Below are 25,629 nucleotides of genomic sequence, written 5' to 3'. Positions count from 1 at the left end.
CAATATGAATGCTTACATTTAAAAACAGAAATGGAGGAGCAAAAGCATAAATGGAGGAGCAATTTAACTATCAGATCTGTGGATATTAATGCTCATAGACCAATTGGTCATAAGCAAACTAAGAGAAGATACAAAATACATTAATTATAAATACAGTTTCATTGTTGATCTTTTGTGCAGTCCCACATGAGAACTGTGCCTGAGCAAGCCTGCCACAGAGAGATTTTATAAGCAATAGCATCCAGGGGTTGCTGAGCACCAGAGCCAGAAGAGGCCATTCCTGCTCATATGGTCATGTACTCCAGGGCTCCAGCACCCCCACCCTCATTTCCTTTCTTGCCACTGAAGAAGGTTTGAGCTGGTAGATCTTCTGTTGGCTATCTCACCCTTCCTTCCCCCGATCTTCCCTTCTCTGGACCATCATGGCTCAGAGAACTTTGTTCAAATAAATGCACCCATTGTAGTGCCAAAATGACTCAGACTAACAAGCACGATTTTTGTCTGTTCTGTTTGGATGATGGGTATAATGTATCCACTTGTAAAGCTTGCCAGTGTTTTACCCCCAAAGGTAGAGGCAATCAGGCATAAAAGCGGCCCTTTGGGGAAAAGCCCTAAAATTTTTGGAACCACCAAATCCGGCTTCGGCTCCAGAGGGATCATCAAAGCCTCCTTCCTCCAATTCCACTGGTTCGGCTCTGTCTCTGCCCTGTTCAGAGCTACATTAGAACCATTCAGAATCGCAGTCCCCTCGAGTTCAGAGGTATTCTTAGGAACCATTGGCTAAAAGACCCAAGCTTAAGCCTAAGCATAGGGAGAAGCACAAATCGGAATCTACACATCACTCTCCTGTGTGAGTACTGAACCTGATGCCTGAACTGCAGGAGGTTTTGCCTCCAACAAAGACACCATATTCTGGACCAGTGTCACACACACACACACCCCATGTCAATTTCTGAAAGAGAGATTGGAGCAAAACAGGTGGCCATTTCAGTTCCAGATGTTTCTGAATCTGAGCCCTGTCAAGCGATTCTGTGGTCCCAGCTGCCAGCAACTGTACCTTGGCTGCTGCATCCCTACCCCTATCTGATGTCACCTGTGCACTTAGCTGAATGGGACAAGGGTCAGACCTGAGTCAATACCGAGCTTCCCAATATAAGATCCCATTGCATCTGTTGGCCACAGTTTCTAGAAGATCTCTTTTGCCAATTGTGGTTTCGAATGCAGAGGACGGTGCGGATAGAACTGTTGGTTTAGAGGCTGACTTGGATCCTGTGTCTGACCCTACCCCTAATGAACTAGCGGGAGATCCTGCCCCTGCACTCCCTACTGAAGATCTTCACATGTATGGAGAACAAATGCTCAGAATGGCTCAATCTGTTGAGAAAGATGTGACCACATCCAACCACAAACCAAAGGACAAGATTTTGGTGCGTCTCTACACGGATCACCAGGTGTTATTGTCTTTCCCATGTTGGAAAGCTTACTTGATTTAACACAGGAGTTGTGGTAAAAACCTGCATCACTCCAGATCCCATTAAGAAGAGTCAAAAAGCTCTACAGAATAAACAGGTCTCTGTCAATTATTTAATTACGCACCTGCCTCCCTTTTCTTTAGTGATGGAGGAAATGCAACCCAAGAGCCAACACTCGTATCATGGTGCCCCTTCTGACAAGGAAAGTAGAAAGCTTGACATAATTGGCCACAAGATCTATTTCTCTGCATTTCTTGCTCTCAGGGTGGCCAACTAGCAGACCATTATGGCTGATTCCCAACTTTTCTTGTGGGACAGGATTCTCCTCTATCTAGAGCTGCTGCTGGAGGATATAAGACCCCTTGCTAAGCTATTTCAAACCAAGGCTGACAAGTTGTCAAAGCAACAAATTAATATGGGTCATTGTCATGCAGCTGATTCTGCAGCTGGAGCAATGGTAAGCTCCATCGGCCTATGCGAGCGTGCCAGGTTGAGGTCGACGGCTCTGCTGATAGAGACAAAGCTCAAAGTGGAGGACTTTCCTTTCAATGGTGGAACCTGGTTCTCCAAAAAGACTTTTCCAGATAAGAATAAACAGACGGCCACATATCTGGGGGTGATACATCTGAACCCCTCCCGACTAAAGCAGCACTTTCCCTTCCACCAACCCTGGCAATCATTCCAAAGAGACTATTGTTATGTTTGTCTGTCACGGCCCCAGTATCCTGTTGCCAGATCTTTTGATCCACCTGCAGGGCTGTGCTAAGAGAAAGGGTGCCCTAAGTCTAGACATGAGAGCCAGTCTCAGACTTCCAGGGAGGTTGCCCAACTTCAAAAAGATGTATTCTGACTAGGTTTGTCTCCTGCACCAGTCAAATTTAGAGACAGGTTGTCCAATTTCCTGGCCATGTGAAAAATTGTTACTTCTGACCAATGGATTCTGTCCATAGTTCTTATTGGGTGTAAGTTAGAGATTTGCCCCCTTCTTTTTCCACTTTGAGGGTGGTAAATAATTCTGTGTCTGGCCTAGAGGAGTCACTTCAAGCTCTCCTTGACAAAGGTGCAATTGAGAAAGTTCCTGAGCCTCTACCCTTGGAAGGCTTCTAATCTCACCTTTTCTTGTTGGACAAAAAAGATGGTGGTGTTAGGCCCACCCTGGACCTTAGAAGGCTGAACAGGTTTCTTATGGTTCCAAAGTTCTGCATGGTCTCTCTGGTTTCAGTTATACAATTATTAAAGTTCAATTTGTGGTTTATCTTATATGATTTGAAGGATACTTATATCCATATTTCCATTCATCAGCAATACTGCAAATATTTGCAGTTTCTCTGTAGGCATCAGATTTTTCAGTGCAATGTATTACCCTTTGGCAGGGGTCATTTCATAGAAAAAGAGCTAGGGGAACTCATTAGCATAACTCATTAGCATATGCCACACACCCTGACATCAGGGGCCCGGCGGTGGACCTGCAAGGCCAGCGGGAGTGCGAGGAAGCCCCGCCAAGGCCCTCCCTGGCCCCAGGCAGGCAGGGGTGGGGAGAGGCGGGGAGGAAGCAACCTACCCTCCCTCTTCTCCTGCCTCCTTCTGGCTGAATGTGGGCTGGAAGCGGGGCGGCCGGAAGCAGGGGGCGGGGCTTCGTCATGTGCCCCGCTCCCCTGCACCTCACCCGGGGGAACTGTGTTCCCCCGCGTTCCCCCCGAAATGACCTCTGCCCTTTGGTTTAGCCAGGGCTGGCTCACTCACTAGGTAAACTAGGTGCTCGCCTAGAGTGCGTTGGCCCTTAGGGGCACCAAACTGGTAACCCACCCCACCCACCCCGCTGTCCTGGTTCAGCTGCAAACACTACTGAGTTTTAAACATGTTATGATCTTTCTGATGATACAAACACCAATTCCACCAAAGAACTTAGCCCTCTGGGCACAGAAGGGTCACTCAGCTGAGTCAAAGAAGGATCTAAGTAGGGGGGCTATTACATAAGAACACTCAAATTGCAACTGATTTATGGCAACCCCAGCAAGGAACTGTCAAGGCAAGTGAGAAGCAGAGGTTCTTTGTGACTGCGAGTGCCTTTCTTTGCAGAGTCTTCCTTGGTGGAAGCCAGATGTGCAAAGTTACAAAACAAAAGTGAGTGTTAAGAGCATGGGTTCCAGGGGAATGGGAGGTCCGGGGTACAGATCCAATTAATGGGTCCAAGCCATGGTGGGCGCATAGGGGGGGCGCCAGAAGGGATCCTCACCTAGGGTGCAAAATAAGCTGGGGCCGGCCCTGGGTTTAGCCACTGACCTCTAGGATGTTCACCAAGTGTATGGCACCTGTAATAGCCCACTTGCACCTTCAAGGGTGCACAATATTCCCATACATACTTAGATTATTGACTCCTGGTAGCACATTCTAAGGAAGAGCTGATTACCCATCACACTCTTGTCCTGACCACTTGTGACGGATTAGGCCTTCTGATTAATTGGAAAAAGTCTAGAAAGATCCCCTCCCAAAGGGTACATTTTATTATGGCTATTTTAGATTCTATGTCTGCTAAGGGATTTTTACCACCCAACAGGGTTGAGTCTCTCTTTAAACTCATGAGACACTTTTTGAGTAACTGCTTCCAATCAATGGGCAATATACTCCATCTTCTGAGGCTCATAGCCTCTACTGTTTTACCTCTGGCTAGGTTTTCGATGCATCCCCTACAGTTATGATTTTTGTCATGTTTCCACCTTCAAGTTCATTTCCACTGGCATAGATAAGAACATAAAAACATAAGAACATAAGAGATGCCAAGTTTGGATCAGGCCAAAGGCCCATCCAGTCCAACACTCTGTATCACACAGTGGCCAGAAATACCAGTGCCATCAGGAGGTCTGCCAGTGGGGCCAGGACATTAGAAGCCCTCCCACTGTTGACCCCCCCCCCCAGCACCAAGATGACAGAGCATCACTTGCCCCAGAGTCCCTATCTATACCTTGTGGCTAATAGCCACTGATGGACCTCTGCTCCATATGCTTATCTAATTCCCTTTTGAAGCCGTCCATGCTTGTAGCCGACACCACTTCCTGTGGCAGTGAATTCCAAGTGTTAATCACTCTTTGGGTGAAGAAGTAACAGATTCTCTGTTCCCAGGCCTGTACTCTGTTCCCTGCATTGGTGGTCTTCCACTGAGAATCTACTATAGGGTACCCCCTTTGGTATTCTAGGTTATGAAGTCACTTTGACCATATATTCCTTACTTTTAAGTTGGGGGGGTCACTGCATGGGGTTCCCTGCCCAAGGGATCTGGCCTAGGCATGAGAAGCAGTTGCATATCAGTATACTGGAACAACATGCAGTTCATTATTCCCTTAGTTTTTTCACCAATATTCTTCAAGATCACACTGTTCTAGTCCAGACGGACAACATGGTCACAATGTTCTATTTCAACATACAGGGTGGGTACAGGCTCCAGGAGATTTTGTCTATGTCTATTTGGTCCTGTGTCATGGAGCATCATGCCCACATCTATGCCATCCATATGTCTAGAGCTCTCACCAGGGAGGCAGATATTTTGAGCAGAACAGTGCATTGCATGTACAAGTTGGCCCTGAAGGACATCTACTTGGAACTGGTTTTTACCCCATGGGTGGTTTCATGATGTAGACCTATTTAATAAGAATGCCAAAGCCCCCAGGTTTTGCTCCAGGGCTAGTCAAGAACAGGGTTTGATAGGGGACACCTTTCAGATTCCATGGCTAGGGGCATTGTTGTATGCATTCCCACCTTTTCTGTTGCTAATCAGGGTTCTAGACAGAATCCGGAGAGAGGGTACAAACATGATACTCGTGGCCCCATTTTGACCATGACAGATTTGGTTCTTGGTCCTCAAGGACATGGCCAAGGGTTGGTATCACCTGTTTCCAGCACACTGGACCTTCTGAGCATACGCCAGGTATTGCACCATGACATTGCATGACTCAAGTTAGCTGCTTCAAGGCTCCAAATCAAGATCTGATTTTCTCCCAACCGGTTAATAAGATTCTCCTACATTCTTGTAAGCCCCCTAAGAGGAGATCTTACCTTTCTAAATGGAAGTGCTTCTCTGAGTGGTGTAAATGTAAACATCCTCCCCCTGCTCGGGCACCATTGTAGGTTATATTTGAGTTCCTGCTTTCCCTAAAATCTAGAGGACTGGCTTATTCTTCCCTGAAGTCGCACTTGGTGGCTGTTTCCTATTATCACCTGGGAGCTGATGGGAAGTTGGCCTTTTTGCACCATTTGTCTAAAATGTTTCTGAGGGGCCTTTTCAACCTGTACTCTCCATGGGACCGTATGGTACCTCAATGGTCTCTTTCTGTAGTTTTGTCTCAGTTAATGTTCTAGCACTTTGAACCATTGGCTTCATGTTCAGTGGCCAACCTTTCTATGAAAGTTTGTTTTCTGGTGGCATTCACCTCTGCTAGGTGGGTCAGTGAGTCAGCTGCCCTACAGGTGGACCCACCTTTTCTATAAGTGTTCTTTGGAAGGGTAGTTCTTCCATCTAGCATTCAGTTTCTGCCCAAAGTGAGCTATAGGTTCCACCTCTCTCAAGAAATTGTTCTGCTCATGTTCTTTACATCACCGGATTCAGAAAATGAAAGGGCTCTATGCCCTTTTTATGTGAGAAGAGCTTTATTGTTTTATTTTAAAAGGACCCTTAGTTTTTAAAAAGACAGGCCCTAATAGGGGGAAGAGGCCTTGTCTCAGACCCTGTCCAGGTGGATTGTGTCTACAATCAAGGCTTCCTATGTCCAGGTCTAGCTTCCCTGTCCCTTGGGAGTCTGTGCCCATTCCACCAGAGCAATGGCTTTTTCAGCTGCATTCCTGAATGGAGTTCCACTGTCAGAAATCTGCTGTGCTGCAACTTGGTCATCAGCTGACACCTTTGTGCAAGCCTGAACAGAAGGTCAGGTTGGCAAGGCAGTTCTCCAATCATGATGAGAGCATTACCTGTCTCCAGTGAGTGGCTTGTTAGAAACCCCATGTGGGACTGCACAGAAGATAGATGATGAAAACAGGGTTGTACCTGTAGCTATTGTTCATCGAGGATATTCTGTACAGGCAAACATAACCTCCCTCTGGCCCCACTGCATGCTCTCTTTCTTGGCTTTGATGGCACTAGGGGACTATGGGTAGGGGCACTGGAGCCCCGGAGCACGTGACCATTTGCATGGGAACAGCCTCTTCCAGCTCCGGTGCTCAATGCCCCCCCAGAGGCTTTAGCTTGTAAACCTCTCCACAGCAGGCCTGTTCATGTGCAGTCCCCCTGTGTGCTTGCACAGAAGATCCTTGATGAACAAGTTACCAGTAAGTGCAACCCTGTTAATTACATCATGAGACTTCATTATTACATGCCATAGACAAAAACTTTGCCACTGCAAGAGTCTCATCATGAGGGTCAACACCACCTAACAACATAGCTACAATCTTCAACTCAGAAGTGTGGATATCAGTCTAACTCAGGGGTCCTCAACTTAGCACCTAAGGGCCACATGGGGCCCACTGACCCTTTTCTTGGCACATGCCAAGTGTTTTCAGAAAATCGGTGAAGCCAAGTTGGGTTTTTGTTCAGCAGGGCTACTGATTGACCACTGGAAACCTGATTAGTTGTGTATATTAAAATAATGTTGCAGCAGTAGCTGCCACCACAGTCCTGTTTTTTTCTCCTCTCACTCCTCTTTCCCAGTGTATTTTTTAAAATTACTCTTGCCCCTGCACTTGGACTTCCTGTGTGTCTTTCTCCTATGCTGACCATTTTGTAGCTTACTCTGCCTCCTGCGGCAGCCATGATGTTGCATCGAGCCCCCTGTGTAAGAATTCCAAGGTTGTCCATAGGCTCAAAGTATGGGGGATCCCATTCTAACTTTATTGCTCTAGTTTTCTATACTTGTTGTATGTGCAAATAAATAGCCCTCCTGAGATCAAGAGAGTAATCTATGCTATAATTTTTTTCCAGGCAGAATGCTCTGGCCTTTATATTGCAGGTATAATTTATTTTTAAAGGAAAGAAACAGCACTTTTAATATTTGACTCAAACTAGTGAAACAAATAGAAGTGACAGGGAGCTGGATTGATGTCCATTTATTTCCGTGGCTCTTAGGTAGTGGCAGTTTCTGGTGGATTGTGCCTGAAAACTCTTTACTCACATGTTTAAGTCACTCTTTTACCTGGCCTATAGGCTGTACATGGTTTGAGATTCAGCCTTGGGCTTTTGAAGAACCTTCTGCCCTGCACTCCATGTAGAATATCACATATACATCTGTATCTTCTACTCGTGATCTGTCTACCACAAAAGAATGGTGCATCCTTACATTCTATTAGAACTTGGAGTTCATTTTAATTGGCTTTTAAAGCAAGATGTTAAGTGTATGCTAATGAATAAATTATTCAGAATAATATAAGGTTTATTCCCAGCTGTCATAATCCTGTATATATGAACAGCATCACATCTTAAACTGGTTCTTGAACAGTACTTTGTATGCACATTTATATTAATATGGCCAATGAAGGAAGCTGGAGAGGGTGGGACTTCATCCTGAATCACAAAATGTATTCATCTGTTCATTTTCAGGTTGGATTTGACCCTCCTCCTCATATGAGAGTACCTGGAATCCCCCCAAATCTGGCTGGAATCCCTGGAGGAAAACCGTAAGTAACTTCTGACATGGTTGTAGTTTGAACTAACCAGAGCTCATTTGTTTACCTTATATCATCAGTTTAGAAATCCAGAGGTAATGGTATGTTGAGTTTTTCCAGAGATGTGACAGTTTTCTACTGATAAGGTGGTGATTTAAATAACATTACCACTATGGAAGCTTAGTATTTTTATATTACTCTTATCTGTAGCATTTACCATTAGTTGCTAATAATAAGAAGCTATTGGCAAGATTTATTTATTTTAAAGTACTTCCAAACCACCTTTCCTATTTAGCCCAAGATCTGTTCCCATCTTTCCTCCCCAGAAGTGTGAGGAGGAGTAGAAAATAGAACTTTGATGGAAGAAACTACCCTAGTGGAGGTAGTGGGAGAAATCTCTGCTTCTGATTTTAGGATGGCCTGAAGCATGTTTATTTTTTAGTTCCCAAAAGCATAAATGGGCTTGGGCACAGTACTGTTGACCCTATATGTCTTTGTTACTGTACCAGGAAGTAACTCATCCTAGTTCCAAGACTACCTGTAAGCAGCAACTGTGGGTAGACTGTTGTAGTTTATTGCTTATTTGTGTGTGTGTGTGTGTGTGTGTGTGTGTGTGTGTGTGTGCTCGTTTCTAAAACTCAGGCTGGTTCATTTCATAATTCCCTTTCTGCTATTCTTAGGGAAGGGCAAAATGTGATGTCCCTGAAACCTTAGCCATGGAAGGCCTGCTCAGCTATTCTTCTGATGTATGAAATTAGATCAGATATTACATATCTTCAAGCCCATTTTTGTAGCATTAAGAGCTGGATTGAAAACCAAGACATAGAAGTCCACACCAAGTTCTTCACTTGCATGGTACATTTTCATAGTGTGTGGTAGATTGCTCCAGCAATTCACCAAACTTGGAAGCATTAGAACAGGACTTCCCTGGGCTGTGCTTTTGTAGCTGACAATGTAATGTAGTACTTGGTATGGATTTTGATATCCTGAAGGTTTACACATTTTGCTAATATTCATTATTTTTAAAAAGTAGTGTTCTGGATGTGTGGTTGTGGGAAGGTGTCTATCTGAAAAAATCTCAGGAACCCAAAAGCAGAGCCAATGGCAGTTAGGAGACAGGGACACCTGTGTCTTGAAAGGCTCTATGTCCCATGGATATTGTTCCCTATCCCTCATTGCTTAAATTTTACTTTATAAACAATCTTCCCCCAGAGTACTCGGAATTCTCTTTTTCTGCTTCCTCCCTCCCCTTAGCTGCAAGCTCCCTCTATTTTAGCCTGTGTGTACTATATAAGTAGACAAGATAAACTTTGAGAATCCTAGGTGCTGAGCTGATCTTCTTTCATTATTTGCCTTTGAAACTAGACTTGACACTATGCCTGATCACCCCAAGGCAGCGGGATGCCTTCAGTTACCCATGGCAACTTTCCTTATCTCTGATAGATAAGTCTATTGAAAATTTCTGGTTTAGGAGTACAGATAATGTGCAGTCTGCTGCAGATTCATATTGACAGCAGGAGAGTTTTCAGTTTCAGTTTGAAAGCTAGTTTCTTTCAGGCACACAAATCGAGATGTCACATTGAATTTATTTTGTAAATGGGACGCAGCATCCAAGCTGAATATCCTTTGCTTAGTAGGGGGGAGATTTCCCTTCCCCTCCCAGAAAATCTTCACATCTCAGCTGACTACTGTTACATTATCTCTGACCTACAACAATTCTTGGAATGTATTGTGTGCATGTGTCTATGTGTAACAATATATACTAGTTCTTCTTTCTGAATAAATTCATAACAATGAGAACTAGTCGCTGTTTTGTTTTTGTTTTTAATTAATAAGCCTCTTAGGAATACATTTTCATTTTCCATTCTGCCACTATTGAAAGAACTCCCTATGGATAACCAGTTTTTTATTGCTTCACCACAACTTGTATAACATGCTAACAGAATCCAAGATCCACAACAGTTTTTTAATAACCTATGTTAAAAGGCTTCCTGTCTTTAAAATTCTAAGAGTGACTTTGATATGCTCAGATATTACTTGCATGAGAATGATCCTTTCTGCTATAGAACTACTGTTTGTTGTTTGTTTTTATATACTCTCTTGCATGTATTTGTTTTTGGCACACTTGGGCTGCAGTCCTATGCATATCTTAGGGGCAAGTCCCATTGAATTATGTGGCTTTTCCAACTCTATGTATTGTTTTAATACATAGATCAAGTTGTCAGTGGCTATGGATGATTAAAATACCTTTTGTACCCTTTCAGGTAATTCAGTTTAGGGAATAACTTTTACCTTTTGCATTACCCAGTACGGTCCCCTTGTGCTGAAGGATATGATCTCAGATGGCCCAGGCCATGGGCTTTCTGTTGCTGCCCCACTTTTATTGAACAGTCTCCTAGAAGGGTTGAAGCTAGCACCTACCTGTGGGGCCTATTGGTGTGGCCATAAAACAGGATTATTCAAAATGCAGCTTGAACTGGTTGTCGGCCAACTGTTTTAATTATATGGTTTTAATTAAGTGTTTTAATTTATTTGATTATCATTTCTGTATTTATGTATCTATTATTGTTATCTGCCTTGGGGTCCTGATTATGTCGGGACAAAGGTGGTGTATATAGAAGTTCTAAAAAAGTAAAGGTATTTCAAATTAATATTCTCCAAACTGGTGGTAGAAGTGGGGAATTGTCTGAAGGAGAATTTTTTTTTATTTCTCTTTATTGATTTTCCAAGAAAAGGAAAAGAAAAAGGAACAAAACAAAAATGGTTATTACAACGAAATGGTTCAGCACTTTTTCTTCAATAGTATCCCATCACATATTTCTCATAATTGGCATATCAAAACCTTACGTCAATCCCTAGAATGTTTTCCTCACAATTACATAATATACTTCTTCAACAGTAACCAGTTAAATAGGGGTATTTTTGACAGTCGACTATCTAATAAGCCTAAATTCCGTGCACATTAATTACGATTGATAGTAGGGATTATCTGGATATTTTTGCTCATGATTATATAATATTCTTACAACACTAACCACGTAAGAATTTCTCATTTATAACAGATGGTTCAGACATGAAAATAATTTAAAGATTCATCTTAGCATTAAGGGTATTTTCAGAAAAAATGATATTATCTTACTTTTTAGTCTCAATACTTATCCTAATTATAAATCTCCCAAAATAATCTATAATTAAAGGATCCAACATAACTGAGTTCCCTCTCTCATTTCATTAAGCTTCTGTCATTCCAAAAACTATTCTCCCAAAAATTTACCATACTTTATTAATATCCTACCAGCTTGCCCCCATAAACCCATTTCCATAATTAATAAAACTTAATTTAATATATTACTCCAGTTCCCTTACCCTTTAATAATTTTCTTAAGGTTACGTTACACTTCTATGACATTAACCTTATAAACTTCACTGCCCTTGTCAATAGCACATCACATAGTTGAACAGCAAAAGAAGTTTAACCATCAGCTAAATATTGTTAAATTTTTCAGCAGTTATCCTTCAAAAACCATTTGACCTTAATTCTGCTTTTCCTTATAACTGACTCTTGATCAAACCTCGCAAAAACAAATTTCTTATTCATGTATTATGCACACAAAGAGGGTCATACTATCACATGGTACACACTGCTGGTTTGTTAACACCTTCTTCTTAACGACCACACTTAAGTGTCTTATTCCTTTATATTCAAAACATTTGACTTTCATATTTTGTCTTTTTTGGTCTGCCAGCTCCATCTTCAGTTTCTAATATTCTCTTTTCCTGTTCCCTAGAAAACGCCTCTCACTGCTTTTAATTGGCTTCTCTATTTCTGGGTGATATTTTTTCTGCGTCTTCTTTTTTATCTGTCCTTTCAACAGAATTTGTGTCTTTAAGTCAGAATTTTGTCTGGAGGCCTTTTTTTTTACTTTTTCCAACAATATAGGAAGAGTATCTTGTGTCTCCTTTTCTAAAGCATCGCCTTGTTCAGCCTCCCAACTTTCTGAGTTACAATGATACCGCAGCTGCTCCTCCTTGTTTTTAGCTTCCAAGTCTGCATTCTGGAGCTTCTTTATAAAGTTCTTACAAGCTTCTTTGGCTTCCAGGGCGCACACCATCTAGTAATTTTTTTTTTAATTCCTCTAGAGTCAAATACCCATTTCCCATGTTTCCTAGGTTTATCGATACTAATTCTTTTGTTGACGCTTCTACTTTCTCTCCCGCCATCGCCATTTCAAATCTTTAACTCTAGTTCCTTTCCAAGCCGCGAACACACATTCCTGTTTCAGAGATAATCCTTAAGGGGTCTGCCAATATAGGGTTTCATCAGTTCAGAAGAGAGTATATGTGTACTCACGGTCCTGTCTTTGTTGTATGTTGAATTGTGAAATCATAAGTTTAAAACGGGTGTTCACTTCGGCAACATGGCGAACCATACTGCTCCTTGTCTGCTTCCACGTTGAAACAGGATCAAACATGGCCCCCTCACCACCATTGGGGGGTCGCCTGAACAAGTCTCTTGCAACCCAACCCCCCTCCAGGAGGTTGAGCGAAGGCCCTGGCTGTCACTAGGACCCAAGAGGCTCCAAAGAAGTGAGAAGGTCGGGGCTGGTAGGGAGAGTCCTGACCATGCACCCAATAACGCTGCGCTACTGCCCGAAAACCAATCTTCTGAAGGAGAACTTGTACCGCTTTGTCATATCACTGCAATTGTCTTTTCTCTTCCAAATCAAAACTTCTAAAACCTACATTTCACCTTTGTTTTGGGGTCTAGTAATAGTATATTATAATTGTTTTGATATATCTGACTTTAGTAATATGTGAGAATCCAACTTTCTGGCAAATACATTTGTATGATCAACGTGGCATGTGGCCATTTTGGTTTTTCAAAGAACATAGAAAGACCTAAAGTAACAAGCATCGTCTAATTAAAATGCTCCAAGCCATTGTTATTGATAGGAAAGCTAATTGTATTTGTGTGTCTGGACTGACAGCTACCTGGCTGTGTTTTCTTCTGTTAAAAAGGCAGGAAGAGCAAACTAATTAACTAAATTACAGAATCAATTTCCTACAGAGATAATCTAGCAAATGAGAGAAAGGTGGTTAAGTGAAAATACAGTACAGGAGACAGGGGACAGTATTATATTTGACTCTGTTTCTATTTCTTTTAAAATTCCTCTTTGGATGTCTTTGGGACTTTGAATCAAATAACTGCATTGATTCCTGTGTCTCCCCATAATATGGATATATGCCCCAAGATAATTCAGCAGGTTTTTAACATCAGATCTAAATTACTGGAAACTTGGGGGTAGGGGAAAGTGAGTGCTGAACCATAAATGGCCCAAATTTCTCTTTAAGAATTGACTTATGTGTAAAACCATTCCTTCAGTAAAGTGATCACAAGGAACAGCCATATACTTACTGGGAGTCATGGGGTCGTATCTCCAGATAAACACAGGTGTGTATCCTTGTTCAGTTGTATGTAGCGCTGTCAGTTGTCAGGTGTGAATTTAAAAACAGAATTTACAGGAATTCAAATAAGATGTTTTGTATTGATTCTAGTTTTATTAATCAAAATTCTTCCAAATGAAAGATTCTTCTGATGCTCCCAGCACTTTGACTGTTACTGGCCATTGTTCAGAGGCCCTGAGTGGCTACAAATGACTCTGTGTTTGTATTTCTCTAAAAATAAAAAGTTTAGCCTTTAGGCTGTAGGGTTTGGTGATAATTATTCTTCAATTTTATGCAGATTTGTAGAATATAGAAGTTTTAAAAATACTTTCAGTTATGTAATTTTACCAAGCCCACAATATTTTGTACTGTAATTTGTCACCACTCCTGTCATTAGCATTTCCATGTGTTGATTTATTTTCATTAAGAGTCAGTTTATACAGTACTGGTTGCCTTTGAAGGAAATGAATCACTTGAGCAGAACTGGTGACATGATTACTTCCCTAGAATCAGGCCTGAAGGCTGATAGTGCTGCTGTGACAATTAACTATGTCTCTAAACAGATTATTAGCTTTCTTCAGATGGAGGCAACTTCTCCATGGCATTTCTGTACTGCTGCTCATAATGACTTTGATTGCACAGAGCAATTTTTCCACCTCTCTGCTCTTGCTGCATCCCAAAAATGCTCCTCCACAAAATGCTGCTGCAAGGAAACAGCCGCCTCCGTGGAACAGCATGAGGGGGTTGGGGATGCAGCACAAGAGGGTAGGCAAGAAAGTTGGCAGAAACCTTTCCGTCACTGGCAACATCACATGGGTTCCAACTCAGTGTATGAATTAGACCACATATACGATTTAGTAACTGAAGCATTTGTTTTGTGAATTTTTAAAACGCCTCTTCTTTCATCCAAAACAGAGCTTACTCCTTTCACGTCACTGCAGATGGTCAGATGCAACCAGTACCTTTCCCTCCTGATGCACTCATTGGACCAGGAATACCTCGCCATGCTCGCCAAATCAACACCTTGAATCATGGTGAAGTGGTTTGTGCAGTTACTATCAGCAACCCAACAAGACATGTATATACTGGCGGGAAGGGATGCGTCAAAGTCTGGGATATCAGCCAGCCTGGTAACAAGAGTCCTGTTTCTCAGCTGGACTGCCTGGTAGGTGAATATGACCCTCATGCGTCATGAGGTTTTCCTTGGGCATCCAGTGCAGAAATTTGGTCAAGCTTCTACTACAAAACAAGTCCAGTGGCACCTCAAAGACTAACAGCATTTATATTAGTCTTACAGGGGCAATGGCAGATGGACTGAATTTCTGCTCTTATCTATTGCAAAAATTTTATAAGACACCATTTCCTTCTTTTTGGTTTGGTGAAACAATTCTAATAGTTATTCTCAGCCCTTTCACCTTGTCCACATTTTTTTGCCAAACATGGCATGTTCCATGAAAGTCTTTTATATTTAATTTTTTGAAGAGTGTGAAAGTTGTAGAATAATAATAGAACGGTAGTAGAATCATGTGTTTAGTTCCTTAATAGGCATTGAATTGCCTGTCAGTAAAATGTGGACATTTTCATATTTAATGCAAAATTGACCAACAGCAAGCAAGTGACTCTGTTAAGTGTGGTACCCATAGCCAGTGTGGTGTAGTGGACTAAGAGTGGGGAGACCTGGATTCAGATTCCCTTTCTGACATACAGCTTGCTGGGTAACTGTGGGCAATCATACACTCTCAGCCTAATCTACCGCACAGGGATGTTGTGAGAATAAAATGTGGATGACATGTTATGTATGCTACCATCCCACTTTAGTGTCGCAACATGTATGGGCTGGGTAACAAATCCAGTTTACCTGTAAACAGTTCAGGCTTTCATCATGATACCATATCTGTTATGGCAAGTCACTACTACAGAGAGCTTTGGCTGACACCCTGTTGTGTCAGAGTAAATGATTTTTAAAATTGTGAGATAAAGATGGTGGAGATGTAAAAACCAGTTGCTGTAAAAGTACCAAAGTCATAAAGCCATATACAAACAATAATCTTTATGATGGTATTTAATGGAGTGTTACACCAAGCCATATACTGCATCTGTTACTATGGCTTGTTCTCCTGATGTCCCATTACTAGATATCAAATATCTTTGCTGAATATATGTGTATGAATTATGTATTTCTGGCACAGTAGTCCAAGGTTTTTTAAACTTTAGGATGTACTGTTGTTTACTGCTACCCATGAGGTCAGAACAAAGTCTCCTTGAATAACAAATTTCTTCTCTGCTACAGTAAGGAGAATATAACAGAGAGAAAAAATGCTTACCCCTTACTAGCTCTGCATGATTTGTTATTGGTTTTATCCTTTTGGCTGCTACAGAATTTTTACTACTCTAATGTTGCTATTAAAAGTGAGAATTTTGACAAGCAGTGCATTTATAGCCTAAAACCTGTGATAGCTGAGGCCTGGAATGTTTCCCATGTCTTTTTCTCCTTAGTTTTTCAGTAAACATTAGTCTCCATATGAAACTTGAGAGATTAATAATTAAAGTCTCTAAAGAGAGCCCCTCCTGATCAATGAAGGCCTAGTGGCTTAGTCAAAGTGATTCATGTAGAGTTGGTTGCAATAGCCATGAATTGCACCTTTTAAAAACCAAACTTATCTTGTTTTTGGTTCTCTTTGCTAGACTTATTTGGGAATAAGATGGGAGAAATTACCATCTGTTATCCTGAAAACCAAGTAGAGTGCCATACTTCAAAGGAAGAACTTGACGTGAATTTCTTCAGCTGCCATCTAGTGAGCAGTAGGCAACAGGGATTATCAGTGGCTTCTCTTCTTTGCAACTCGGGATAGTCCAAGTGTTTAGAATCTGGATGCCACATGAAACATGCTATTGTCCATGATTACAAACAGTGTATTAAGATTAGTGTAACTGAGGTGGTTTGTATTTCTACAGAACAGAGATAACTATATTCGATCCTGTAAATTGCTCCCTGACGGATGCACCCTGATTGTCGGTGGGGAAGCCAGCACGTTATCCATTTGGGACCTGGCAGCTCCAACTCCACGTATCAAAGCGGAACTGACATCCTCGGCTCCTGCCTGCTATGCTCTAGCAATCAGCCCTGACTCCAAGGTCTGCTTCTCCTGCTGCAGTGATGGGAACATTGCCGTGTGGGACCTGCACAATCAGACTCTAGTCAGGTTAGTTGGTTATTCTGCCAACTTCTTTGTGAAGTTGCTGTGTGGAGTTATTATACCTTCATGTGATAAGTGCTGTAGCACCTATATGAACTGGTGCAAATCTGAATGATGTTTGACTGGGAGGGTGGTCTAAAAATTCTGGCTGTATTTTATATTTCAGCCACCACCGTCCTTTCCATGTCCATATCATGCCCTCACCTTCACAAGGCACAAATGTCTTGCTTCCTCCCACTTTATGTCAGGTTCAGGTTCATGGTGCACTCTTCTGTTCTATTAGATGCAGGTCTATTATAGTCAATCTAAGTTGGAATTGGTTCTGCCTTTCTATCTCTCCTGGGAGCTGCACAAAAGCTCTAGAAATCAAAATCCCAGCCTAGCCTGAGAAAGGCAGAAAGACCAACTAGCATTGCTCATGGCATGAAGGACATAGTTCTGTTGTCTTGCTAGCTTCAGAAATCCCAGAATTAAAGGTTATGATTGCATCTGATAAGTAGTCAACTGGTGTGTTCAGTAACTAGCAGGTCAAGATGGATACAAGTGTCCAATGACAAACATTTCCTCTCATGTTTTCTCTGTACTTGGTTAGGTAGTCTGTAAATGTTCTTTCCTTGCTTGCTTGCTGCTTCAGCTCCTGTCTTCTGTTAGCTTACTGGGATTTGCTGTGTTTTAACACTGAATTGCATGTATCTTGTCATTTTCAGACTTTATGGAGCAGGACTTTCCCATCCTGCTGTAGCCCACTACACCCACACTTTTTCCCCTCAGGTTTTTTAGCTGCCTGGAACAAAAGGGTGGATCAAACAAACAGGGTGGAATTTGCAGATATTTGCTCCCTCTTTCTGCAAACAGAAATGCTGTTCTATAGGAAGAACTATGTGGTTGGATGAATCTTGACTATATTCCATACTGTCTGCACATGTCTACAATGATTCCATGATAGCCCAGAAGACTTTAGAATGCATTCTTGGATGCAGGATTCTGCTTCCTGAAAGCTCAATTTTGATCTTTGCGGGACCTGTGCAGTCACACATGGGTACTGTACACACATAGGCCTACTGTGGAGAGCTATTTGATGCTTAAAAAAAACAAAACAAAAACCCAACACCAAGGCCACTCAGGCTCCCTTCTCCATGCTGTTTCCTGCCTTTTGCAGCATGACCTAGGGGGGGTCAGAGTACCCTTATCTCAGTTCTCTCTCTGCCACTGTTGAGAGAGGTTTGTTAGTAGAAGCTCTGTTTCTTCTTCAATGAGTACAGACTTTCAATAATTCTACCTCAGTTCCTCTGCCTACACTGAGCATAGGACCCAGAAAATGGCACAAAAAGCACTCTTCAAAAAATGTGGGTCAAAAATCTCCCACACAGATGACCATGAGAAATGCCTTTTATGCCTTGGTGAAGAGCTCTGTTTGTTGCCAGTTCACTCCCAAGGGAAGACATGATAGAGCTTCTTGCCTAAAAGCTTTGCTCCAGGAAAAGGTTTTATCTGGGACTTCCGGTTTAAGCGTTTCGCCACTCGGACACATCCCATCTTGTTCTGATGGGGATGTGCCAAGACCCGGCTGACGGGAGTGGTCCGAGTTCGTCTCAGATCTCCCCGGGGTCTCTGGGGAGCTGAGGAAAGCCTCTTCCAAGGTGACGGCCAAGGAATTGAGGCTCACCTTATCCCCGAAAGGTACCATCGCCGTGGAGCCAATATGGTGCTTAGATGCAACTGCCGGAGCAAGCGACAACGATCAAAACTTTAAAATGCTTCCAAAAGATCTCCAGGTCTCCAAACTGTGAGTTAAGCAATCTCAGGTGAAAAAGCGAACGGACCTTGGTAGTAATTGGAAGTGCCTAAGTTTGAAGTGTGGAGGGAGAGGGATCAAGCACCTCCTCCCCTCTTTTTGAAAAAGATTTAAAAGCAGTTTTAAATTGGAAATAAAAAGACTTAAAGCTAAAATAAGCACATAAGAAGTTAAGCGAATGCAAAAAATGCCAGTATATATAAAGCGGATTTAACTCGTATAACTTTTGCCTTGTTTTGGAAAACTTACTTCTTGTTGATATTATGGCTGGGAGAGGACAGAGGGTGCCGGAGAAAAAACTGGTGATCGGAAATAACATACCAACGACTCCCTCTAAGAACCAGGATGTAACTACAGACTTTTCTTCACTGTTAGCAAATGTACTATGCCCCCTAATGGAACAGATGACTAACCTCAACGCCAAACTGGACAGTGTTCAAAAACAACTGAATCAAATGGATAAAAAAACCTCAGTAACTGAGAAAACATTGAAAAAAATGGAAAAACAGACAGAGTATCAACAAGAGAGTAGATGAAGCAGAGAAAGAAAGATCCTCCGATAAAACACAATTAATACAGCTCCAGCTGGAAAGATCTACATATGTTTTATGCTTCCATGGGATCCCTGAAGAGAAGAACAAGGACTTAAAAGAACTTTTGGCGGAGGCCTTGGCTCCATTAATGGATTACAAATAGGAAGACCTATTGAAAGAGATGGATGTAGCCTACAGGACCAGATTTTATAAAGAAAAATAAACTCCCAGGGGAAACCTATTTAAAATTCACAAAATGATCTACCAGAGAACTGGTGTTAAAATTTACAATGGGGGAACCCTTAAAAATTAAGAATGAAGAGATAAAAATACTAAAAGACATTCCCTTTGAAGTCAGAAAACAGAGGAAAGTATACAGGATGCTTACTCTCACTCTGTAAAAAAGGGGGGGGGAGTACCATACAGATGGTTATTCCCAGAAGAACTGAGCTTCAGTTATCTGGATAAAAAAATACAAAATTGATTCTTTTCGCAGAATTAAAGGTTATGATTGCATCTGATAAGTAGTCAACTGGTGTGTTCAGTAACTAGCAGGTCAAGATGGATACAAGTGTCCAATGACAAACATTTCCTCTCATGTTTTCTCTGTACTTGGTTAGGTAGTCTGTAAATGTTCTTTCCTTGCTTGCTTGCTGCTTCAGCTCCTGTCTTCTGTTAGCTTACTGGGATTTGCTGTGTTTTAACACTGAATTGCATGTATCTTGTCATTTTCAGACTTTATGGAGCAGGACTTTCCCATCCTGCTGTAGCCCACTACACCCACACTTTTTCCCCTCAGGTTTTTTAGCTGCCTGGAACAAAAGGGTGGATCAAACAAACAGGGTGGAATTTGCAGATATTTGCTCCCTCTTTCTGCAAACAGAAATGCTGTTCTATAGGAAGAACTATGTGGTTGGATGAATCTTGACTATATTCCATACTGTCTGCACATGTCTACAATGATTCCATGATAGCCCAGAAGACTTTAGAATGCATTCTTGGATGCAGGATTCTGCTTCCTGAAAGCTCAATTTTGATCTTTGCGGGACCTGTGCAGTCACACATGGGTACTGTACACACATAGGCCTACTGTGGAGAGCTATTTGATGCTTAAAAAAAACAAAACAAAAACCCAACACCAAGGCCACTCAGGCTCCCTTCTCCATGCTGTTTCCTGCCTTTTGCAGCATGACCTAGGGGGGGTCAGAGTACCCTTATCTCAGTTCTCTCTCTGCCACTGTTGAGAGAGGTTTGTTAGTAGAAGCTCTGTTTCTTCTTCAATGAGTACAGACTTTCAATAATTCTACCTCAGTTCCTCTGCCTACACTGAGCATAGGACCCAGAAAATGGCACAAAAAGCACTCTTCAAAAAATGTGGGTCAAAAATCTCCCACACAGATGACCATGAGAAATGCCTTTTATGCCTTGGTGAAGAGCTCTGTTTGTTGCCAGTTCACTCCCAAGGGAAGACATGATAGAGCTTCTTGCCTAAAAGCTTTGCTCCAGGAAAAGGTTTTATCTGGGACTTCCGGTTTAAGCGTTTCGCCACTCGGACACATCCCATCTTGTTCTGATGGGGATGTGCCAAGACCCGGCTGACGGGAGTGGTCCGAGTTCGTCTCAGATCTCCCCGGGGTCTCTGGGGAGCTGAGGAAAGCCTCTTCCAAGGTGACGGCCAAGGAATTGAGGCTCACCTTATCCCCGAAAGGTACCATCGCCGTGGAGCCAATATGGTGCTTAGATGCAACTGCCGGAGCAAGCGACAACGATCAAAACTTTAAAATGCTTCCAAAAGATCTCCAGGTCTCCAAACTGTGAGTTAAGCAATCTCAGGTGAAAAAGCGAACGGACCTTGGTAGTAATTGGAAGTGCCTAAGTTTGAAGTGTGGAGGGAGAGGGCTCAAGCCCATCCTACCCTCTTTTTGAAAAAGATTTAAAAGCAGTTTTAAATTGGAAATAAAAAGACTTAAAGCTAAAATAAGCACATAAGAAGTTAAGCGAATGCAAAAAATGCCAGTATATATAAAGCGGATTTAACTCGTATAACTTTTGCCTTGTTTTGGAAAACTTACTTCTTGTTGATATTATGGCTGGGAGAGGACAGAGGGTGCCGGAGAAAAAACTGGTGATCGGAAATAACATACCAACGACTCCCTCTAAGAACCAGGATGTAACTACAGACTTTTCTTCACTGTTAGCAAATGTACTATGCCCCCTAATGGAACAGATGACTAACCTCAACGCCAAACTGGACAGTGTTCAAAAACAACTGAATCAAATGGATAAAAAAACCTCAGTAACTGAGAAAACATTGAAAAAAATGGAAAAACAGACAGAGTATCAACAAGAGAGTAGATGAAGCAGAGAAAGAAAGATCCTCCGATAAAACACAATTAATACAGCTCCAGCTGGAAAGATCTACATATGTTTTATGCTTCCATGGGATCCCTGAAGAGAAGAACAAGGACTTAAAAGAACTTTTGGCGGAGGCCTTGGCTCCATTAATGGATTACAAATAGGAAGACCTATTGAAAGAGATGGATGTAGCCTACAGGACCAGATTTTATAAAGAAAAATAAACTCCCAGGGGAAACCTATTTAAAATTCACAAAATGATCTACCAGAGAACTGGTGTTAAAATTTACAATGGGGGAACCCTTAAAAATTAAGAATGAAGAGATAAAAATACTAAAAGACATTCCCTTTGAAGTCAGAAAACAGAGGAAAGTATACAGGATGCTTACTCTCACTCTGTAAAAAAGGGGGGGGGAGTACCATACAGATGGTTATTCCCAGAAGAACTGAGCTTCAGTTATCTGGATAAAAAAATACAAAATTGATTCTTTTCGAAAAGCGGAAAAATTTATGGACCAAATGTTCAACTCAAAATATAAGAAGAAAGAAAAGAACTCAAAACCAGATCAGGAGGAGGAGGAAGAATCCTACTCACAGGATTCAAAAAGCACTACTTCCACATTAGAGCCAGTTTGGTGTAGTGGTTAAGTGTGCGGACTCTAATCTGGGAGAACTGGGTTTGATTCCCCACTCCTCCACTTGCACCTGCTGATGTGACCTTGGGTCAGTCACAAGCTCTGACACAGCTGTCCTTCAAAAAGAGCAATTTGTGTCATAGTTCTCTCAGCCCCACCCACCTCACAGGGTGTCTGTTGTGGGGAGGGAAAGGGAAAGGAGTTTGTAAGCCGCTCTGAGTCTCCAAGTGAAGGGCGGGGTATAAATACAATCTCCTTCTTCATCATCATCTCTAGAATCATCGGAATCGGAGAAAGAAGCAGCTGCCCCCAAACTCAAGAAAATGAAGAAACGTAGGAAGAAAAGACTCTAGAACAAGAACAACAGTTCTTAAAGGCAGAATTTGTGTTAAGCTATTAAATGCATATTCTTAAAGTAATACTGTAATGAACCAACCCGTATACCAAACTTGTAACATTAGGTTAATAAGCCTTATTTTTAGCTAATTAGATCGTGATATGTATTAGCTTTCCTTTCCCCAAATCCAATAGATGAAATAGTTTAAAATAGTAGCTTCCTTTCCCCATCAAGTAGTCTTCATGTATTAGTTTGTCCTCTTTCCATTTCCCATAGCTATAGTGTTAGGGTTTTAGTTTCCCTCCCCCTTCCAACTTTTAGTTGTAGTTTTTGTAGTTTATAGAAAATGCAAATAAAAAATCCCCTTCAGGGGGCATAGAAAGAAAGAAAGAAAGAAAGAAAGAAAGAAAGAAAGAAAGAAAGAAAGAAAGAAAGAAAGAAAGAAAGAAAGAAAGAGTTTGATCTGGTGCTGCTCAGGAGAAAAATCCAAGCAAAACACTGTCCTCAAACACCAACAGATGGATCTGAGCATCTTTGGTTCCAGTGTCTCCAAGACTAAACCTGACGACCTCAGGCCTAGCAAAAAATACAGGAAAGACTATAGGCTCTGCCCCTGTATTCCTGGAGTGTATCTATCTAGATCCACCACCCTAAAAAGGTTCAACACAAACACCCAGAGAAGCATCCCAAGTGAAAGTCATTGTCTAGCCCTACCTATCCTCACCCTAAAGATTTGGTTCCTCACAAACTATCCTTGGAAACAGTCAGGGAGACAGTCAGGTTGCTCCCTGTTCTCATACCACTCCATCTTGGAAGGTAAAGTACAGGACTCAAAACCCCCAATTCCATGTCATTAAGTGAACACCCCCCCCCCATCTTACTGTTCAGATCCACCACCCCAGTCAGCTCTGATGGATTTGTATTTAATGCCATCTTGATATCAGTACCAAGATCTCCACTGTTACTATTATAACCAAGGCTGAGATCCATATGCTCCTTTTGGTTCTGATCAAGAAGAAACAGGCTGCTATTTTCGAGTTGATCCAGATCCACATGAGGAAGCACAATCTCTTGGTGAGATGGCCTTTGAATATGATCAACCTGCTTATGAGGACAAAGAGACAGACTATGCCTCTGAAACCTCACCTGATGATGCTATGTCAGAACCATCTATACTCTCAGACAGGGGATCTGTGCATAATACAACAAACAACTCATCCATATGACTCAGTCCCTTGAAATTGATGTCCCCTGCACATCTCTGAGGGCCATGAACCCAGTATTTAGAGTTACGGATTTGGGAAACATGGGACCTGTTGCCTTTCCCATAATGGACACCATACTGAAAATCACATCTGTACCTTGGTTATGCCTGGCATCCGTGCCACCTTCCGCTATGCTTATTGAGAATCAATACAGATCCAATTAGGAAGGATGCTCTTTCCTCTTCCAACACCTCATAGATAATTCCTTGATTGTAGTCCACATACAAGGGAAGAATAGGGGCATTCAGTCTCTATTGATAAAGTCAGTAAACTAGACCGGGTAGGAAGAAAATTCAATGCTTCCTCTGCCCTTGGCTTCAAAATCACCAAGTATCAATGCATCATGGCCTGCTATCAGCTCTTCCTATGGGATGTTATTGCACTTTACCTAGAGATGTTACCTGATGACAAACACAACCTGGCAAAACTTCAGCCTTAGAGGCATCAAAGCTGTCCAAACACCAGCTCCCTTTGGCAAAGCTCTCAGCTGACTGTGCAGCCTTGCATCAGAAATCACACTGTGTTGACACGCCTGGCTGAGGTTCACTGTGCTCCCCCAAGAAACCCATGACAGAACCGGAGACTACCCTTTAAAGGTATGGATGTCTTTAGTGCTAACACTAAAGAGACACTCATCAAAATGAGTAAGGACAAGCTTAATGCTAAGACTTTACGGCTGATTCCCTGTACAACTTCTGCTCTAAATCTAGGCCCCATACTACTGGTTTCAGAGGAAACTGCTTATATATAACAGGCCTTCTTATATGCCCACCAGTTAATCCCCTGGCCAACAGAAGCAAAGGTTCCCTACTCTGAGGGGCAAAGCCAGATCTCAGTCTCCAGAGCCCCTCCAACCGGCTATGTAAGGCTTTTGACAACTACAGCCTACACCCAGTTCACCAAGAACTGAGTCCCTGTCAACTCATTTGGCAGGATGTCTCCCAAGACTAATGGGTACTCAGCATCATGACAAATGGATATGCCATAGATTTTACCTCTCTTCCAACCTAGTCACCCCCATCACCCAACCTGCCTTTTCCTTCCCCAGAACTCTTTGTAGATGCTGACACCCTCCTCAGTAAGAAAACAATTGTAACAGTCCTGGCAGAAGACCAGTACTTGAGGTTTACCTCAGATACTTTGTGGTTAAAAAGAAAGGATGTGGGAGTGGGGAATGAGACCGGTCCTAGACCTAAGAGGCCTGAATAAGTTTCTATTAGTAAAAAAGTTCAAGATGTTATCTGTTCCTGAAGTCTTTCCTCAGTTATACCCATGTGTATGGTTTGTAATGCTAGACTGCTATTTCCATGTAAAGACCAGACCATCAAAAACATCCCAACTTCTGGGGCCAGTCTATGGAACATCGATGGCGGACACTCTTCCCACAATGGGGAAGGGCGATTCGCACGCCAGCAGCCTGGAGGGGTGCCACCTCAAGTGACACCCCCGCGGAGCCTTTGTGATAGGCTCTAGGCCAGGGGGCTTTTGAGGGGTAACCTCTTCGACAACGTAATGCCGGAGAATTGAGGCTCCCCTCCGCCCCGACAGTCCAGTTGCTGAGTGGCCTTTGGGCACACGCTGGACTGACCGGGACAAGCGCCAGAGATCGAGCGGAATGGCGAAAACCGAGTGTGGTCAGAGAAACTGACCGACAATGAATGTGAGTTCTGAATAAAACGGAGTAGTTTGAAAAGTGATTCCCCCCCCCCCGCGATTGGAAACAGAGATTGCAAAGAGGGACACCTCTTTTGCGAATGAGCAGTTAAGACACGAAGGGGGAAAGGGGAGGAAGTAAACCGAAAGTGTTTTGAGAGACTTATCTGAATCGTGAAGTCGTTGGGTGAAAGTGGTAGAAACTGTAAACAAAACAGGAAAGATGGCGGCCCAGCAGAGAAAGTTTAAAACAAAGCCAGGCAGCCAGAGTCTGAGACCGAAAGAGGGAGCAGATGT

General features: G+C 42.4%; 1 protein-coding gene across 2 annotated transcripts in view; it reads left to right on the top strand.

Annotated features, from left to right (window-relative positions):
* TLE1 (transducin like enhancer of split 1) overlaps window positions 1–25,629 on the top strand; it is a 115,982-nt gene that overhangs the window by 73,869 nt on the left and 16,484 nt on the right. For both annotated transcript variants that reach the window (XM_015410358.1, XM_015410357.1), the window contains exons 14-16: window positions 8,053–8,129; window positions 14,478–14,727; window positions 16,518–16,765. In XM_015410358.1, coding sequence (XP_015265844.1) covers window positions 8,053–8,129; window positions 14,478–14,727; window positions 16,518–16,765 — 575 coding nt within the window. The remainder of the gene's footprint in view (window positions 1–8,052; window positions 8,130–14,477; window positions 14,728–16,517; window positions 16,766–25,629) is intronic.

Source organism: Gekko japonicus, unplaced genomic scaffold (assembly GCF_001447785.1).
Source record: "Gekko japonicus isolate JY-2015 unplaced genomic scaffold, Gekko_japonicus_V1.1 scaffold1661, whole genome shotgun sequence".
Lineage (NCBI taxonomy): Eukaryota > Metazoa > Chordata > Lepidosauria > Squamata > Gekkonidae > Gekko > Gekko japonicus.
This window is presented reverse-complemented; position numbering and strand designations above follow the sequence as displayed.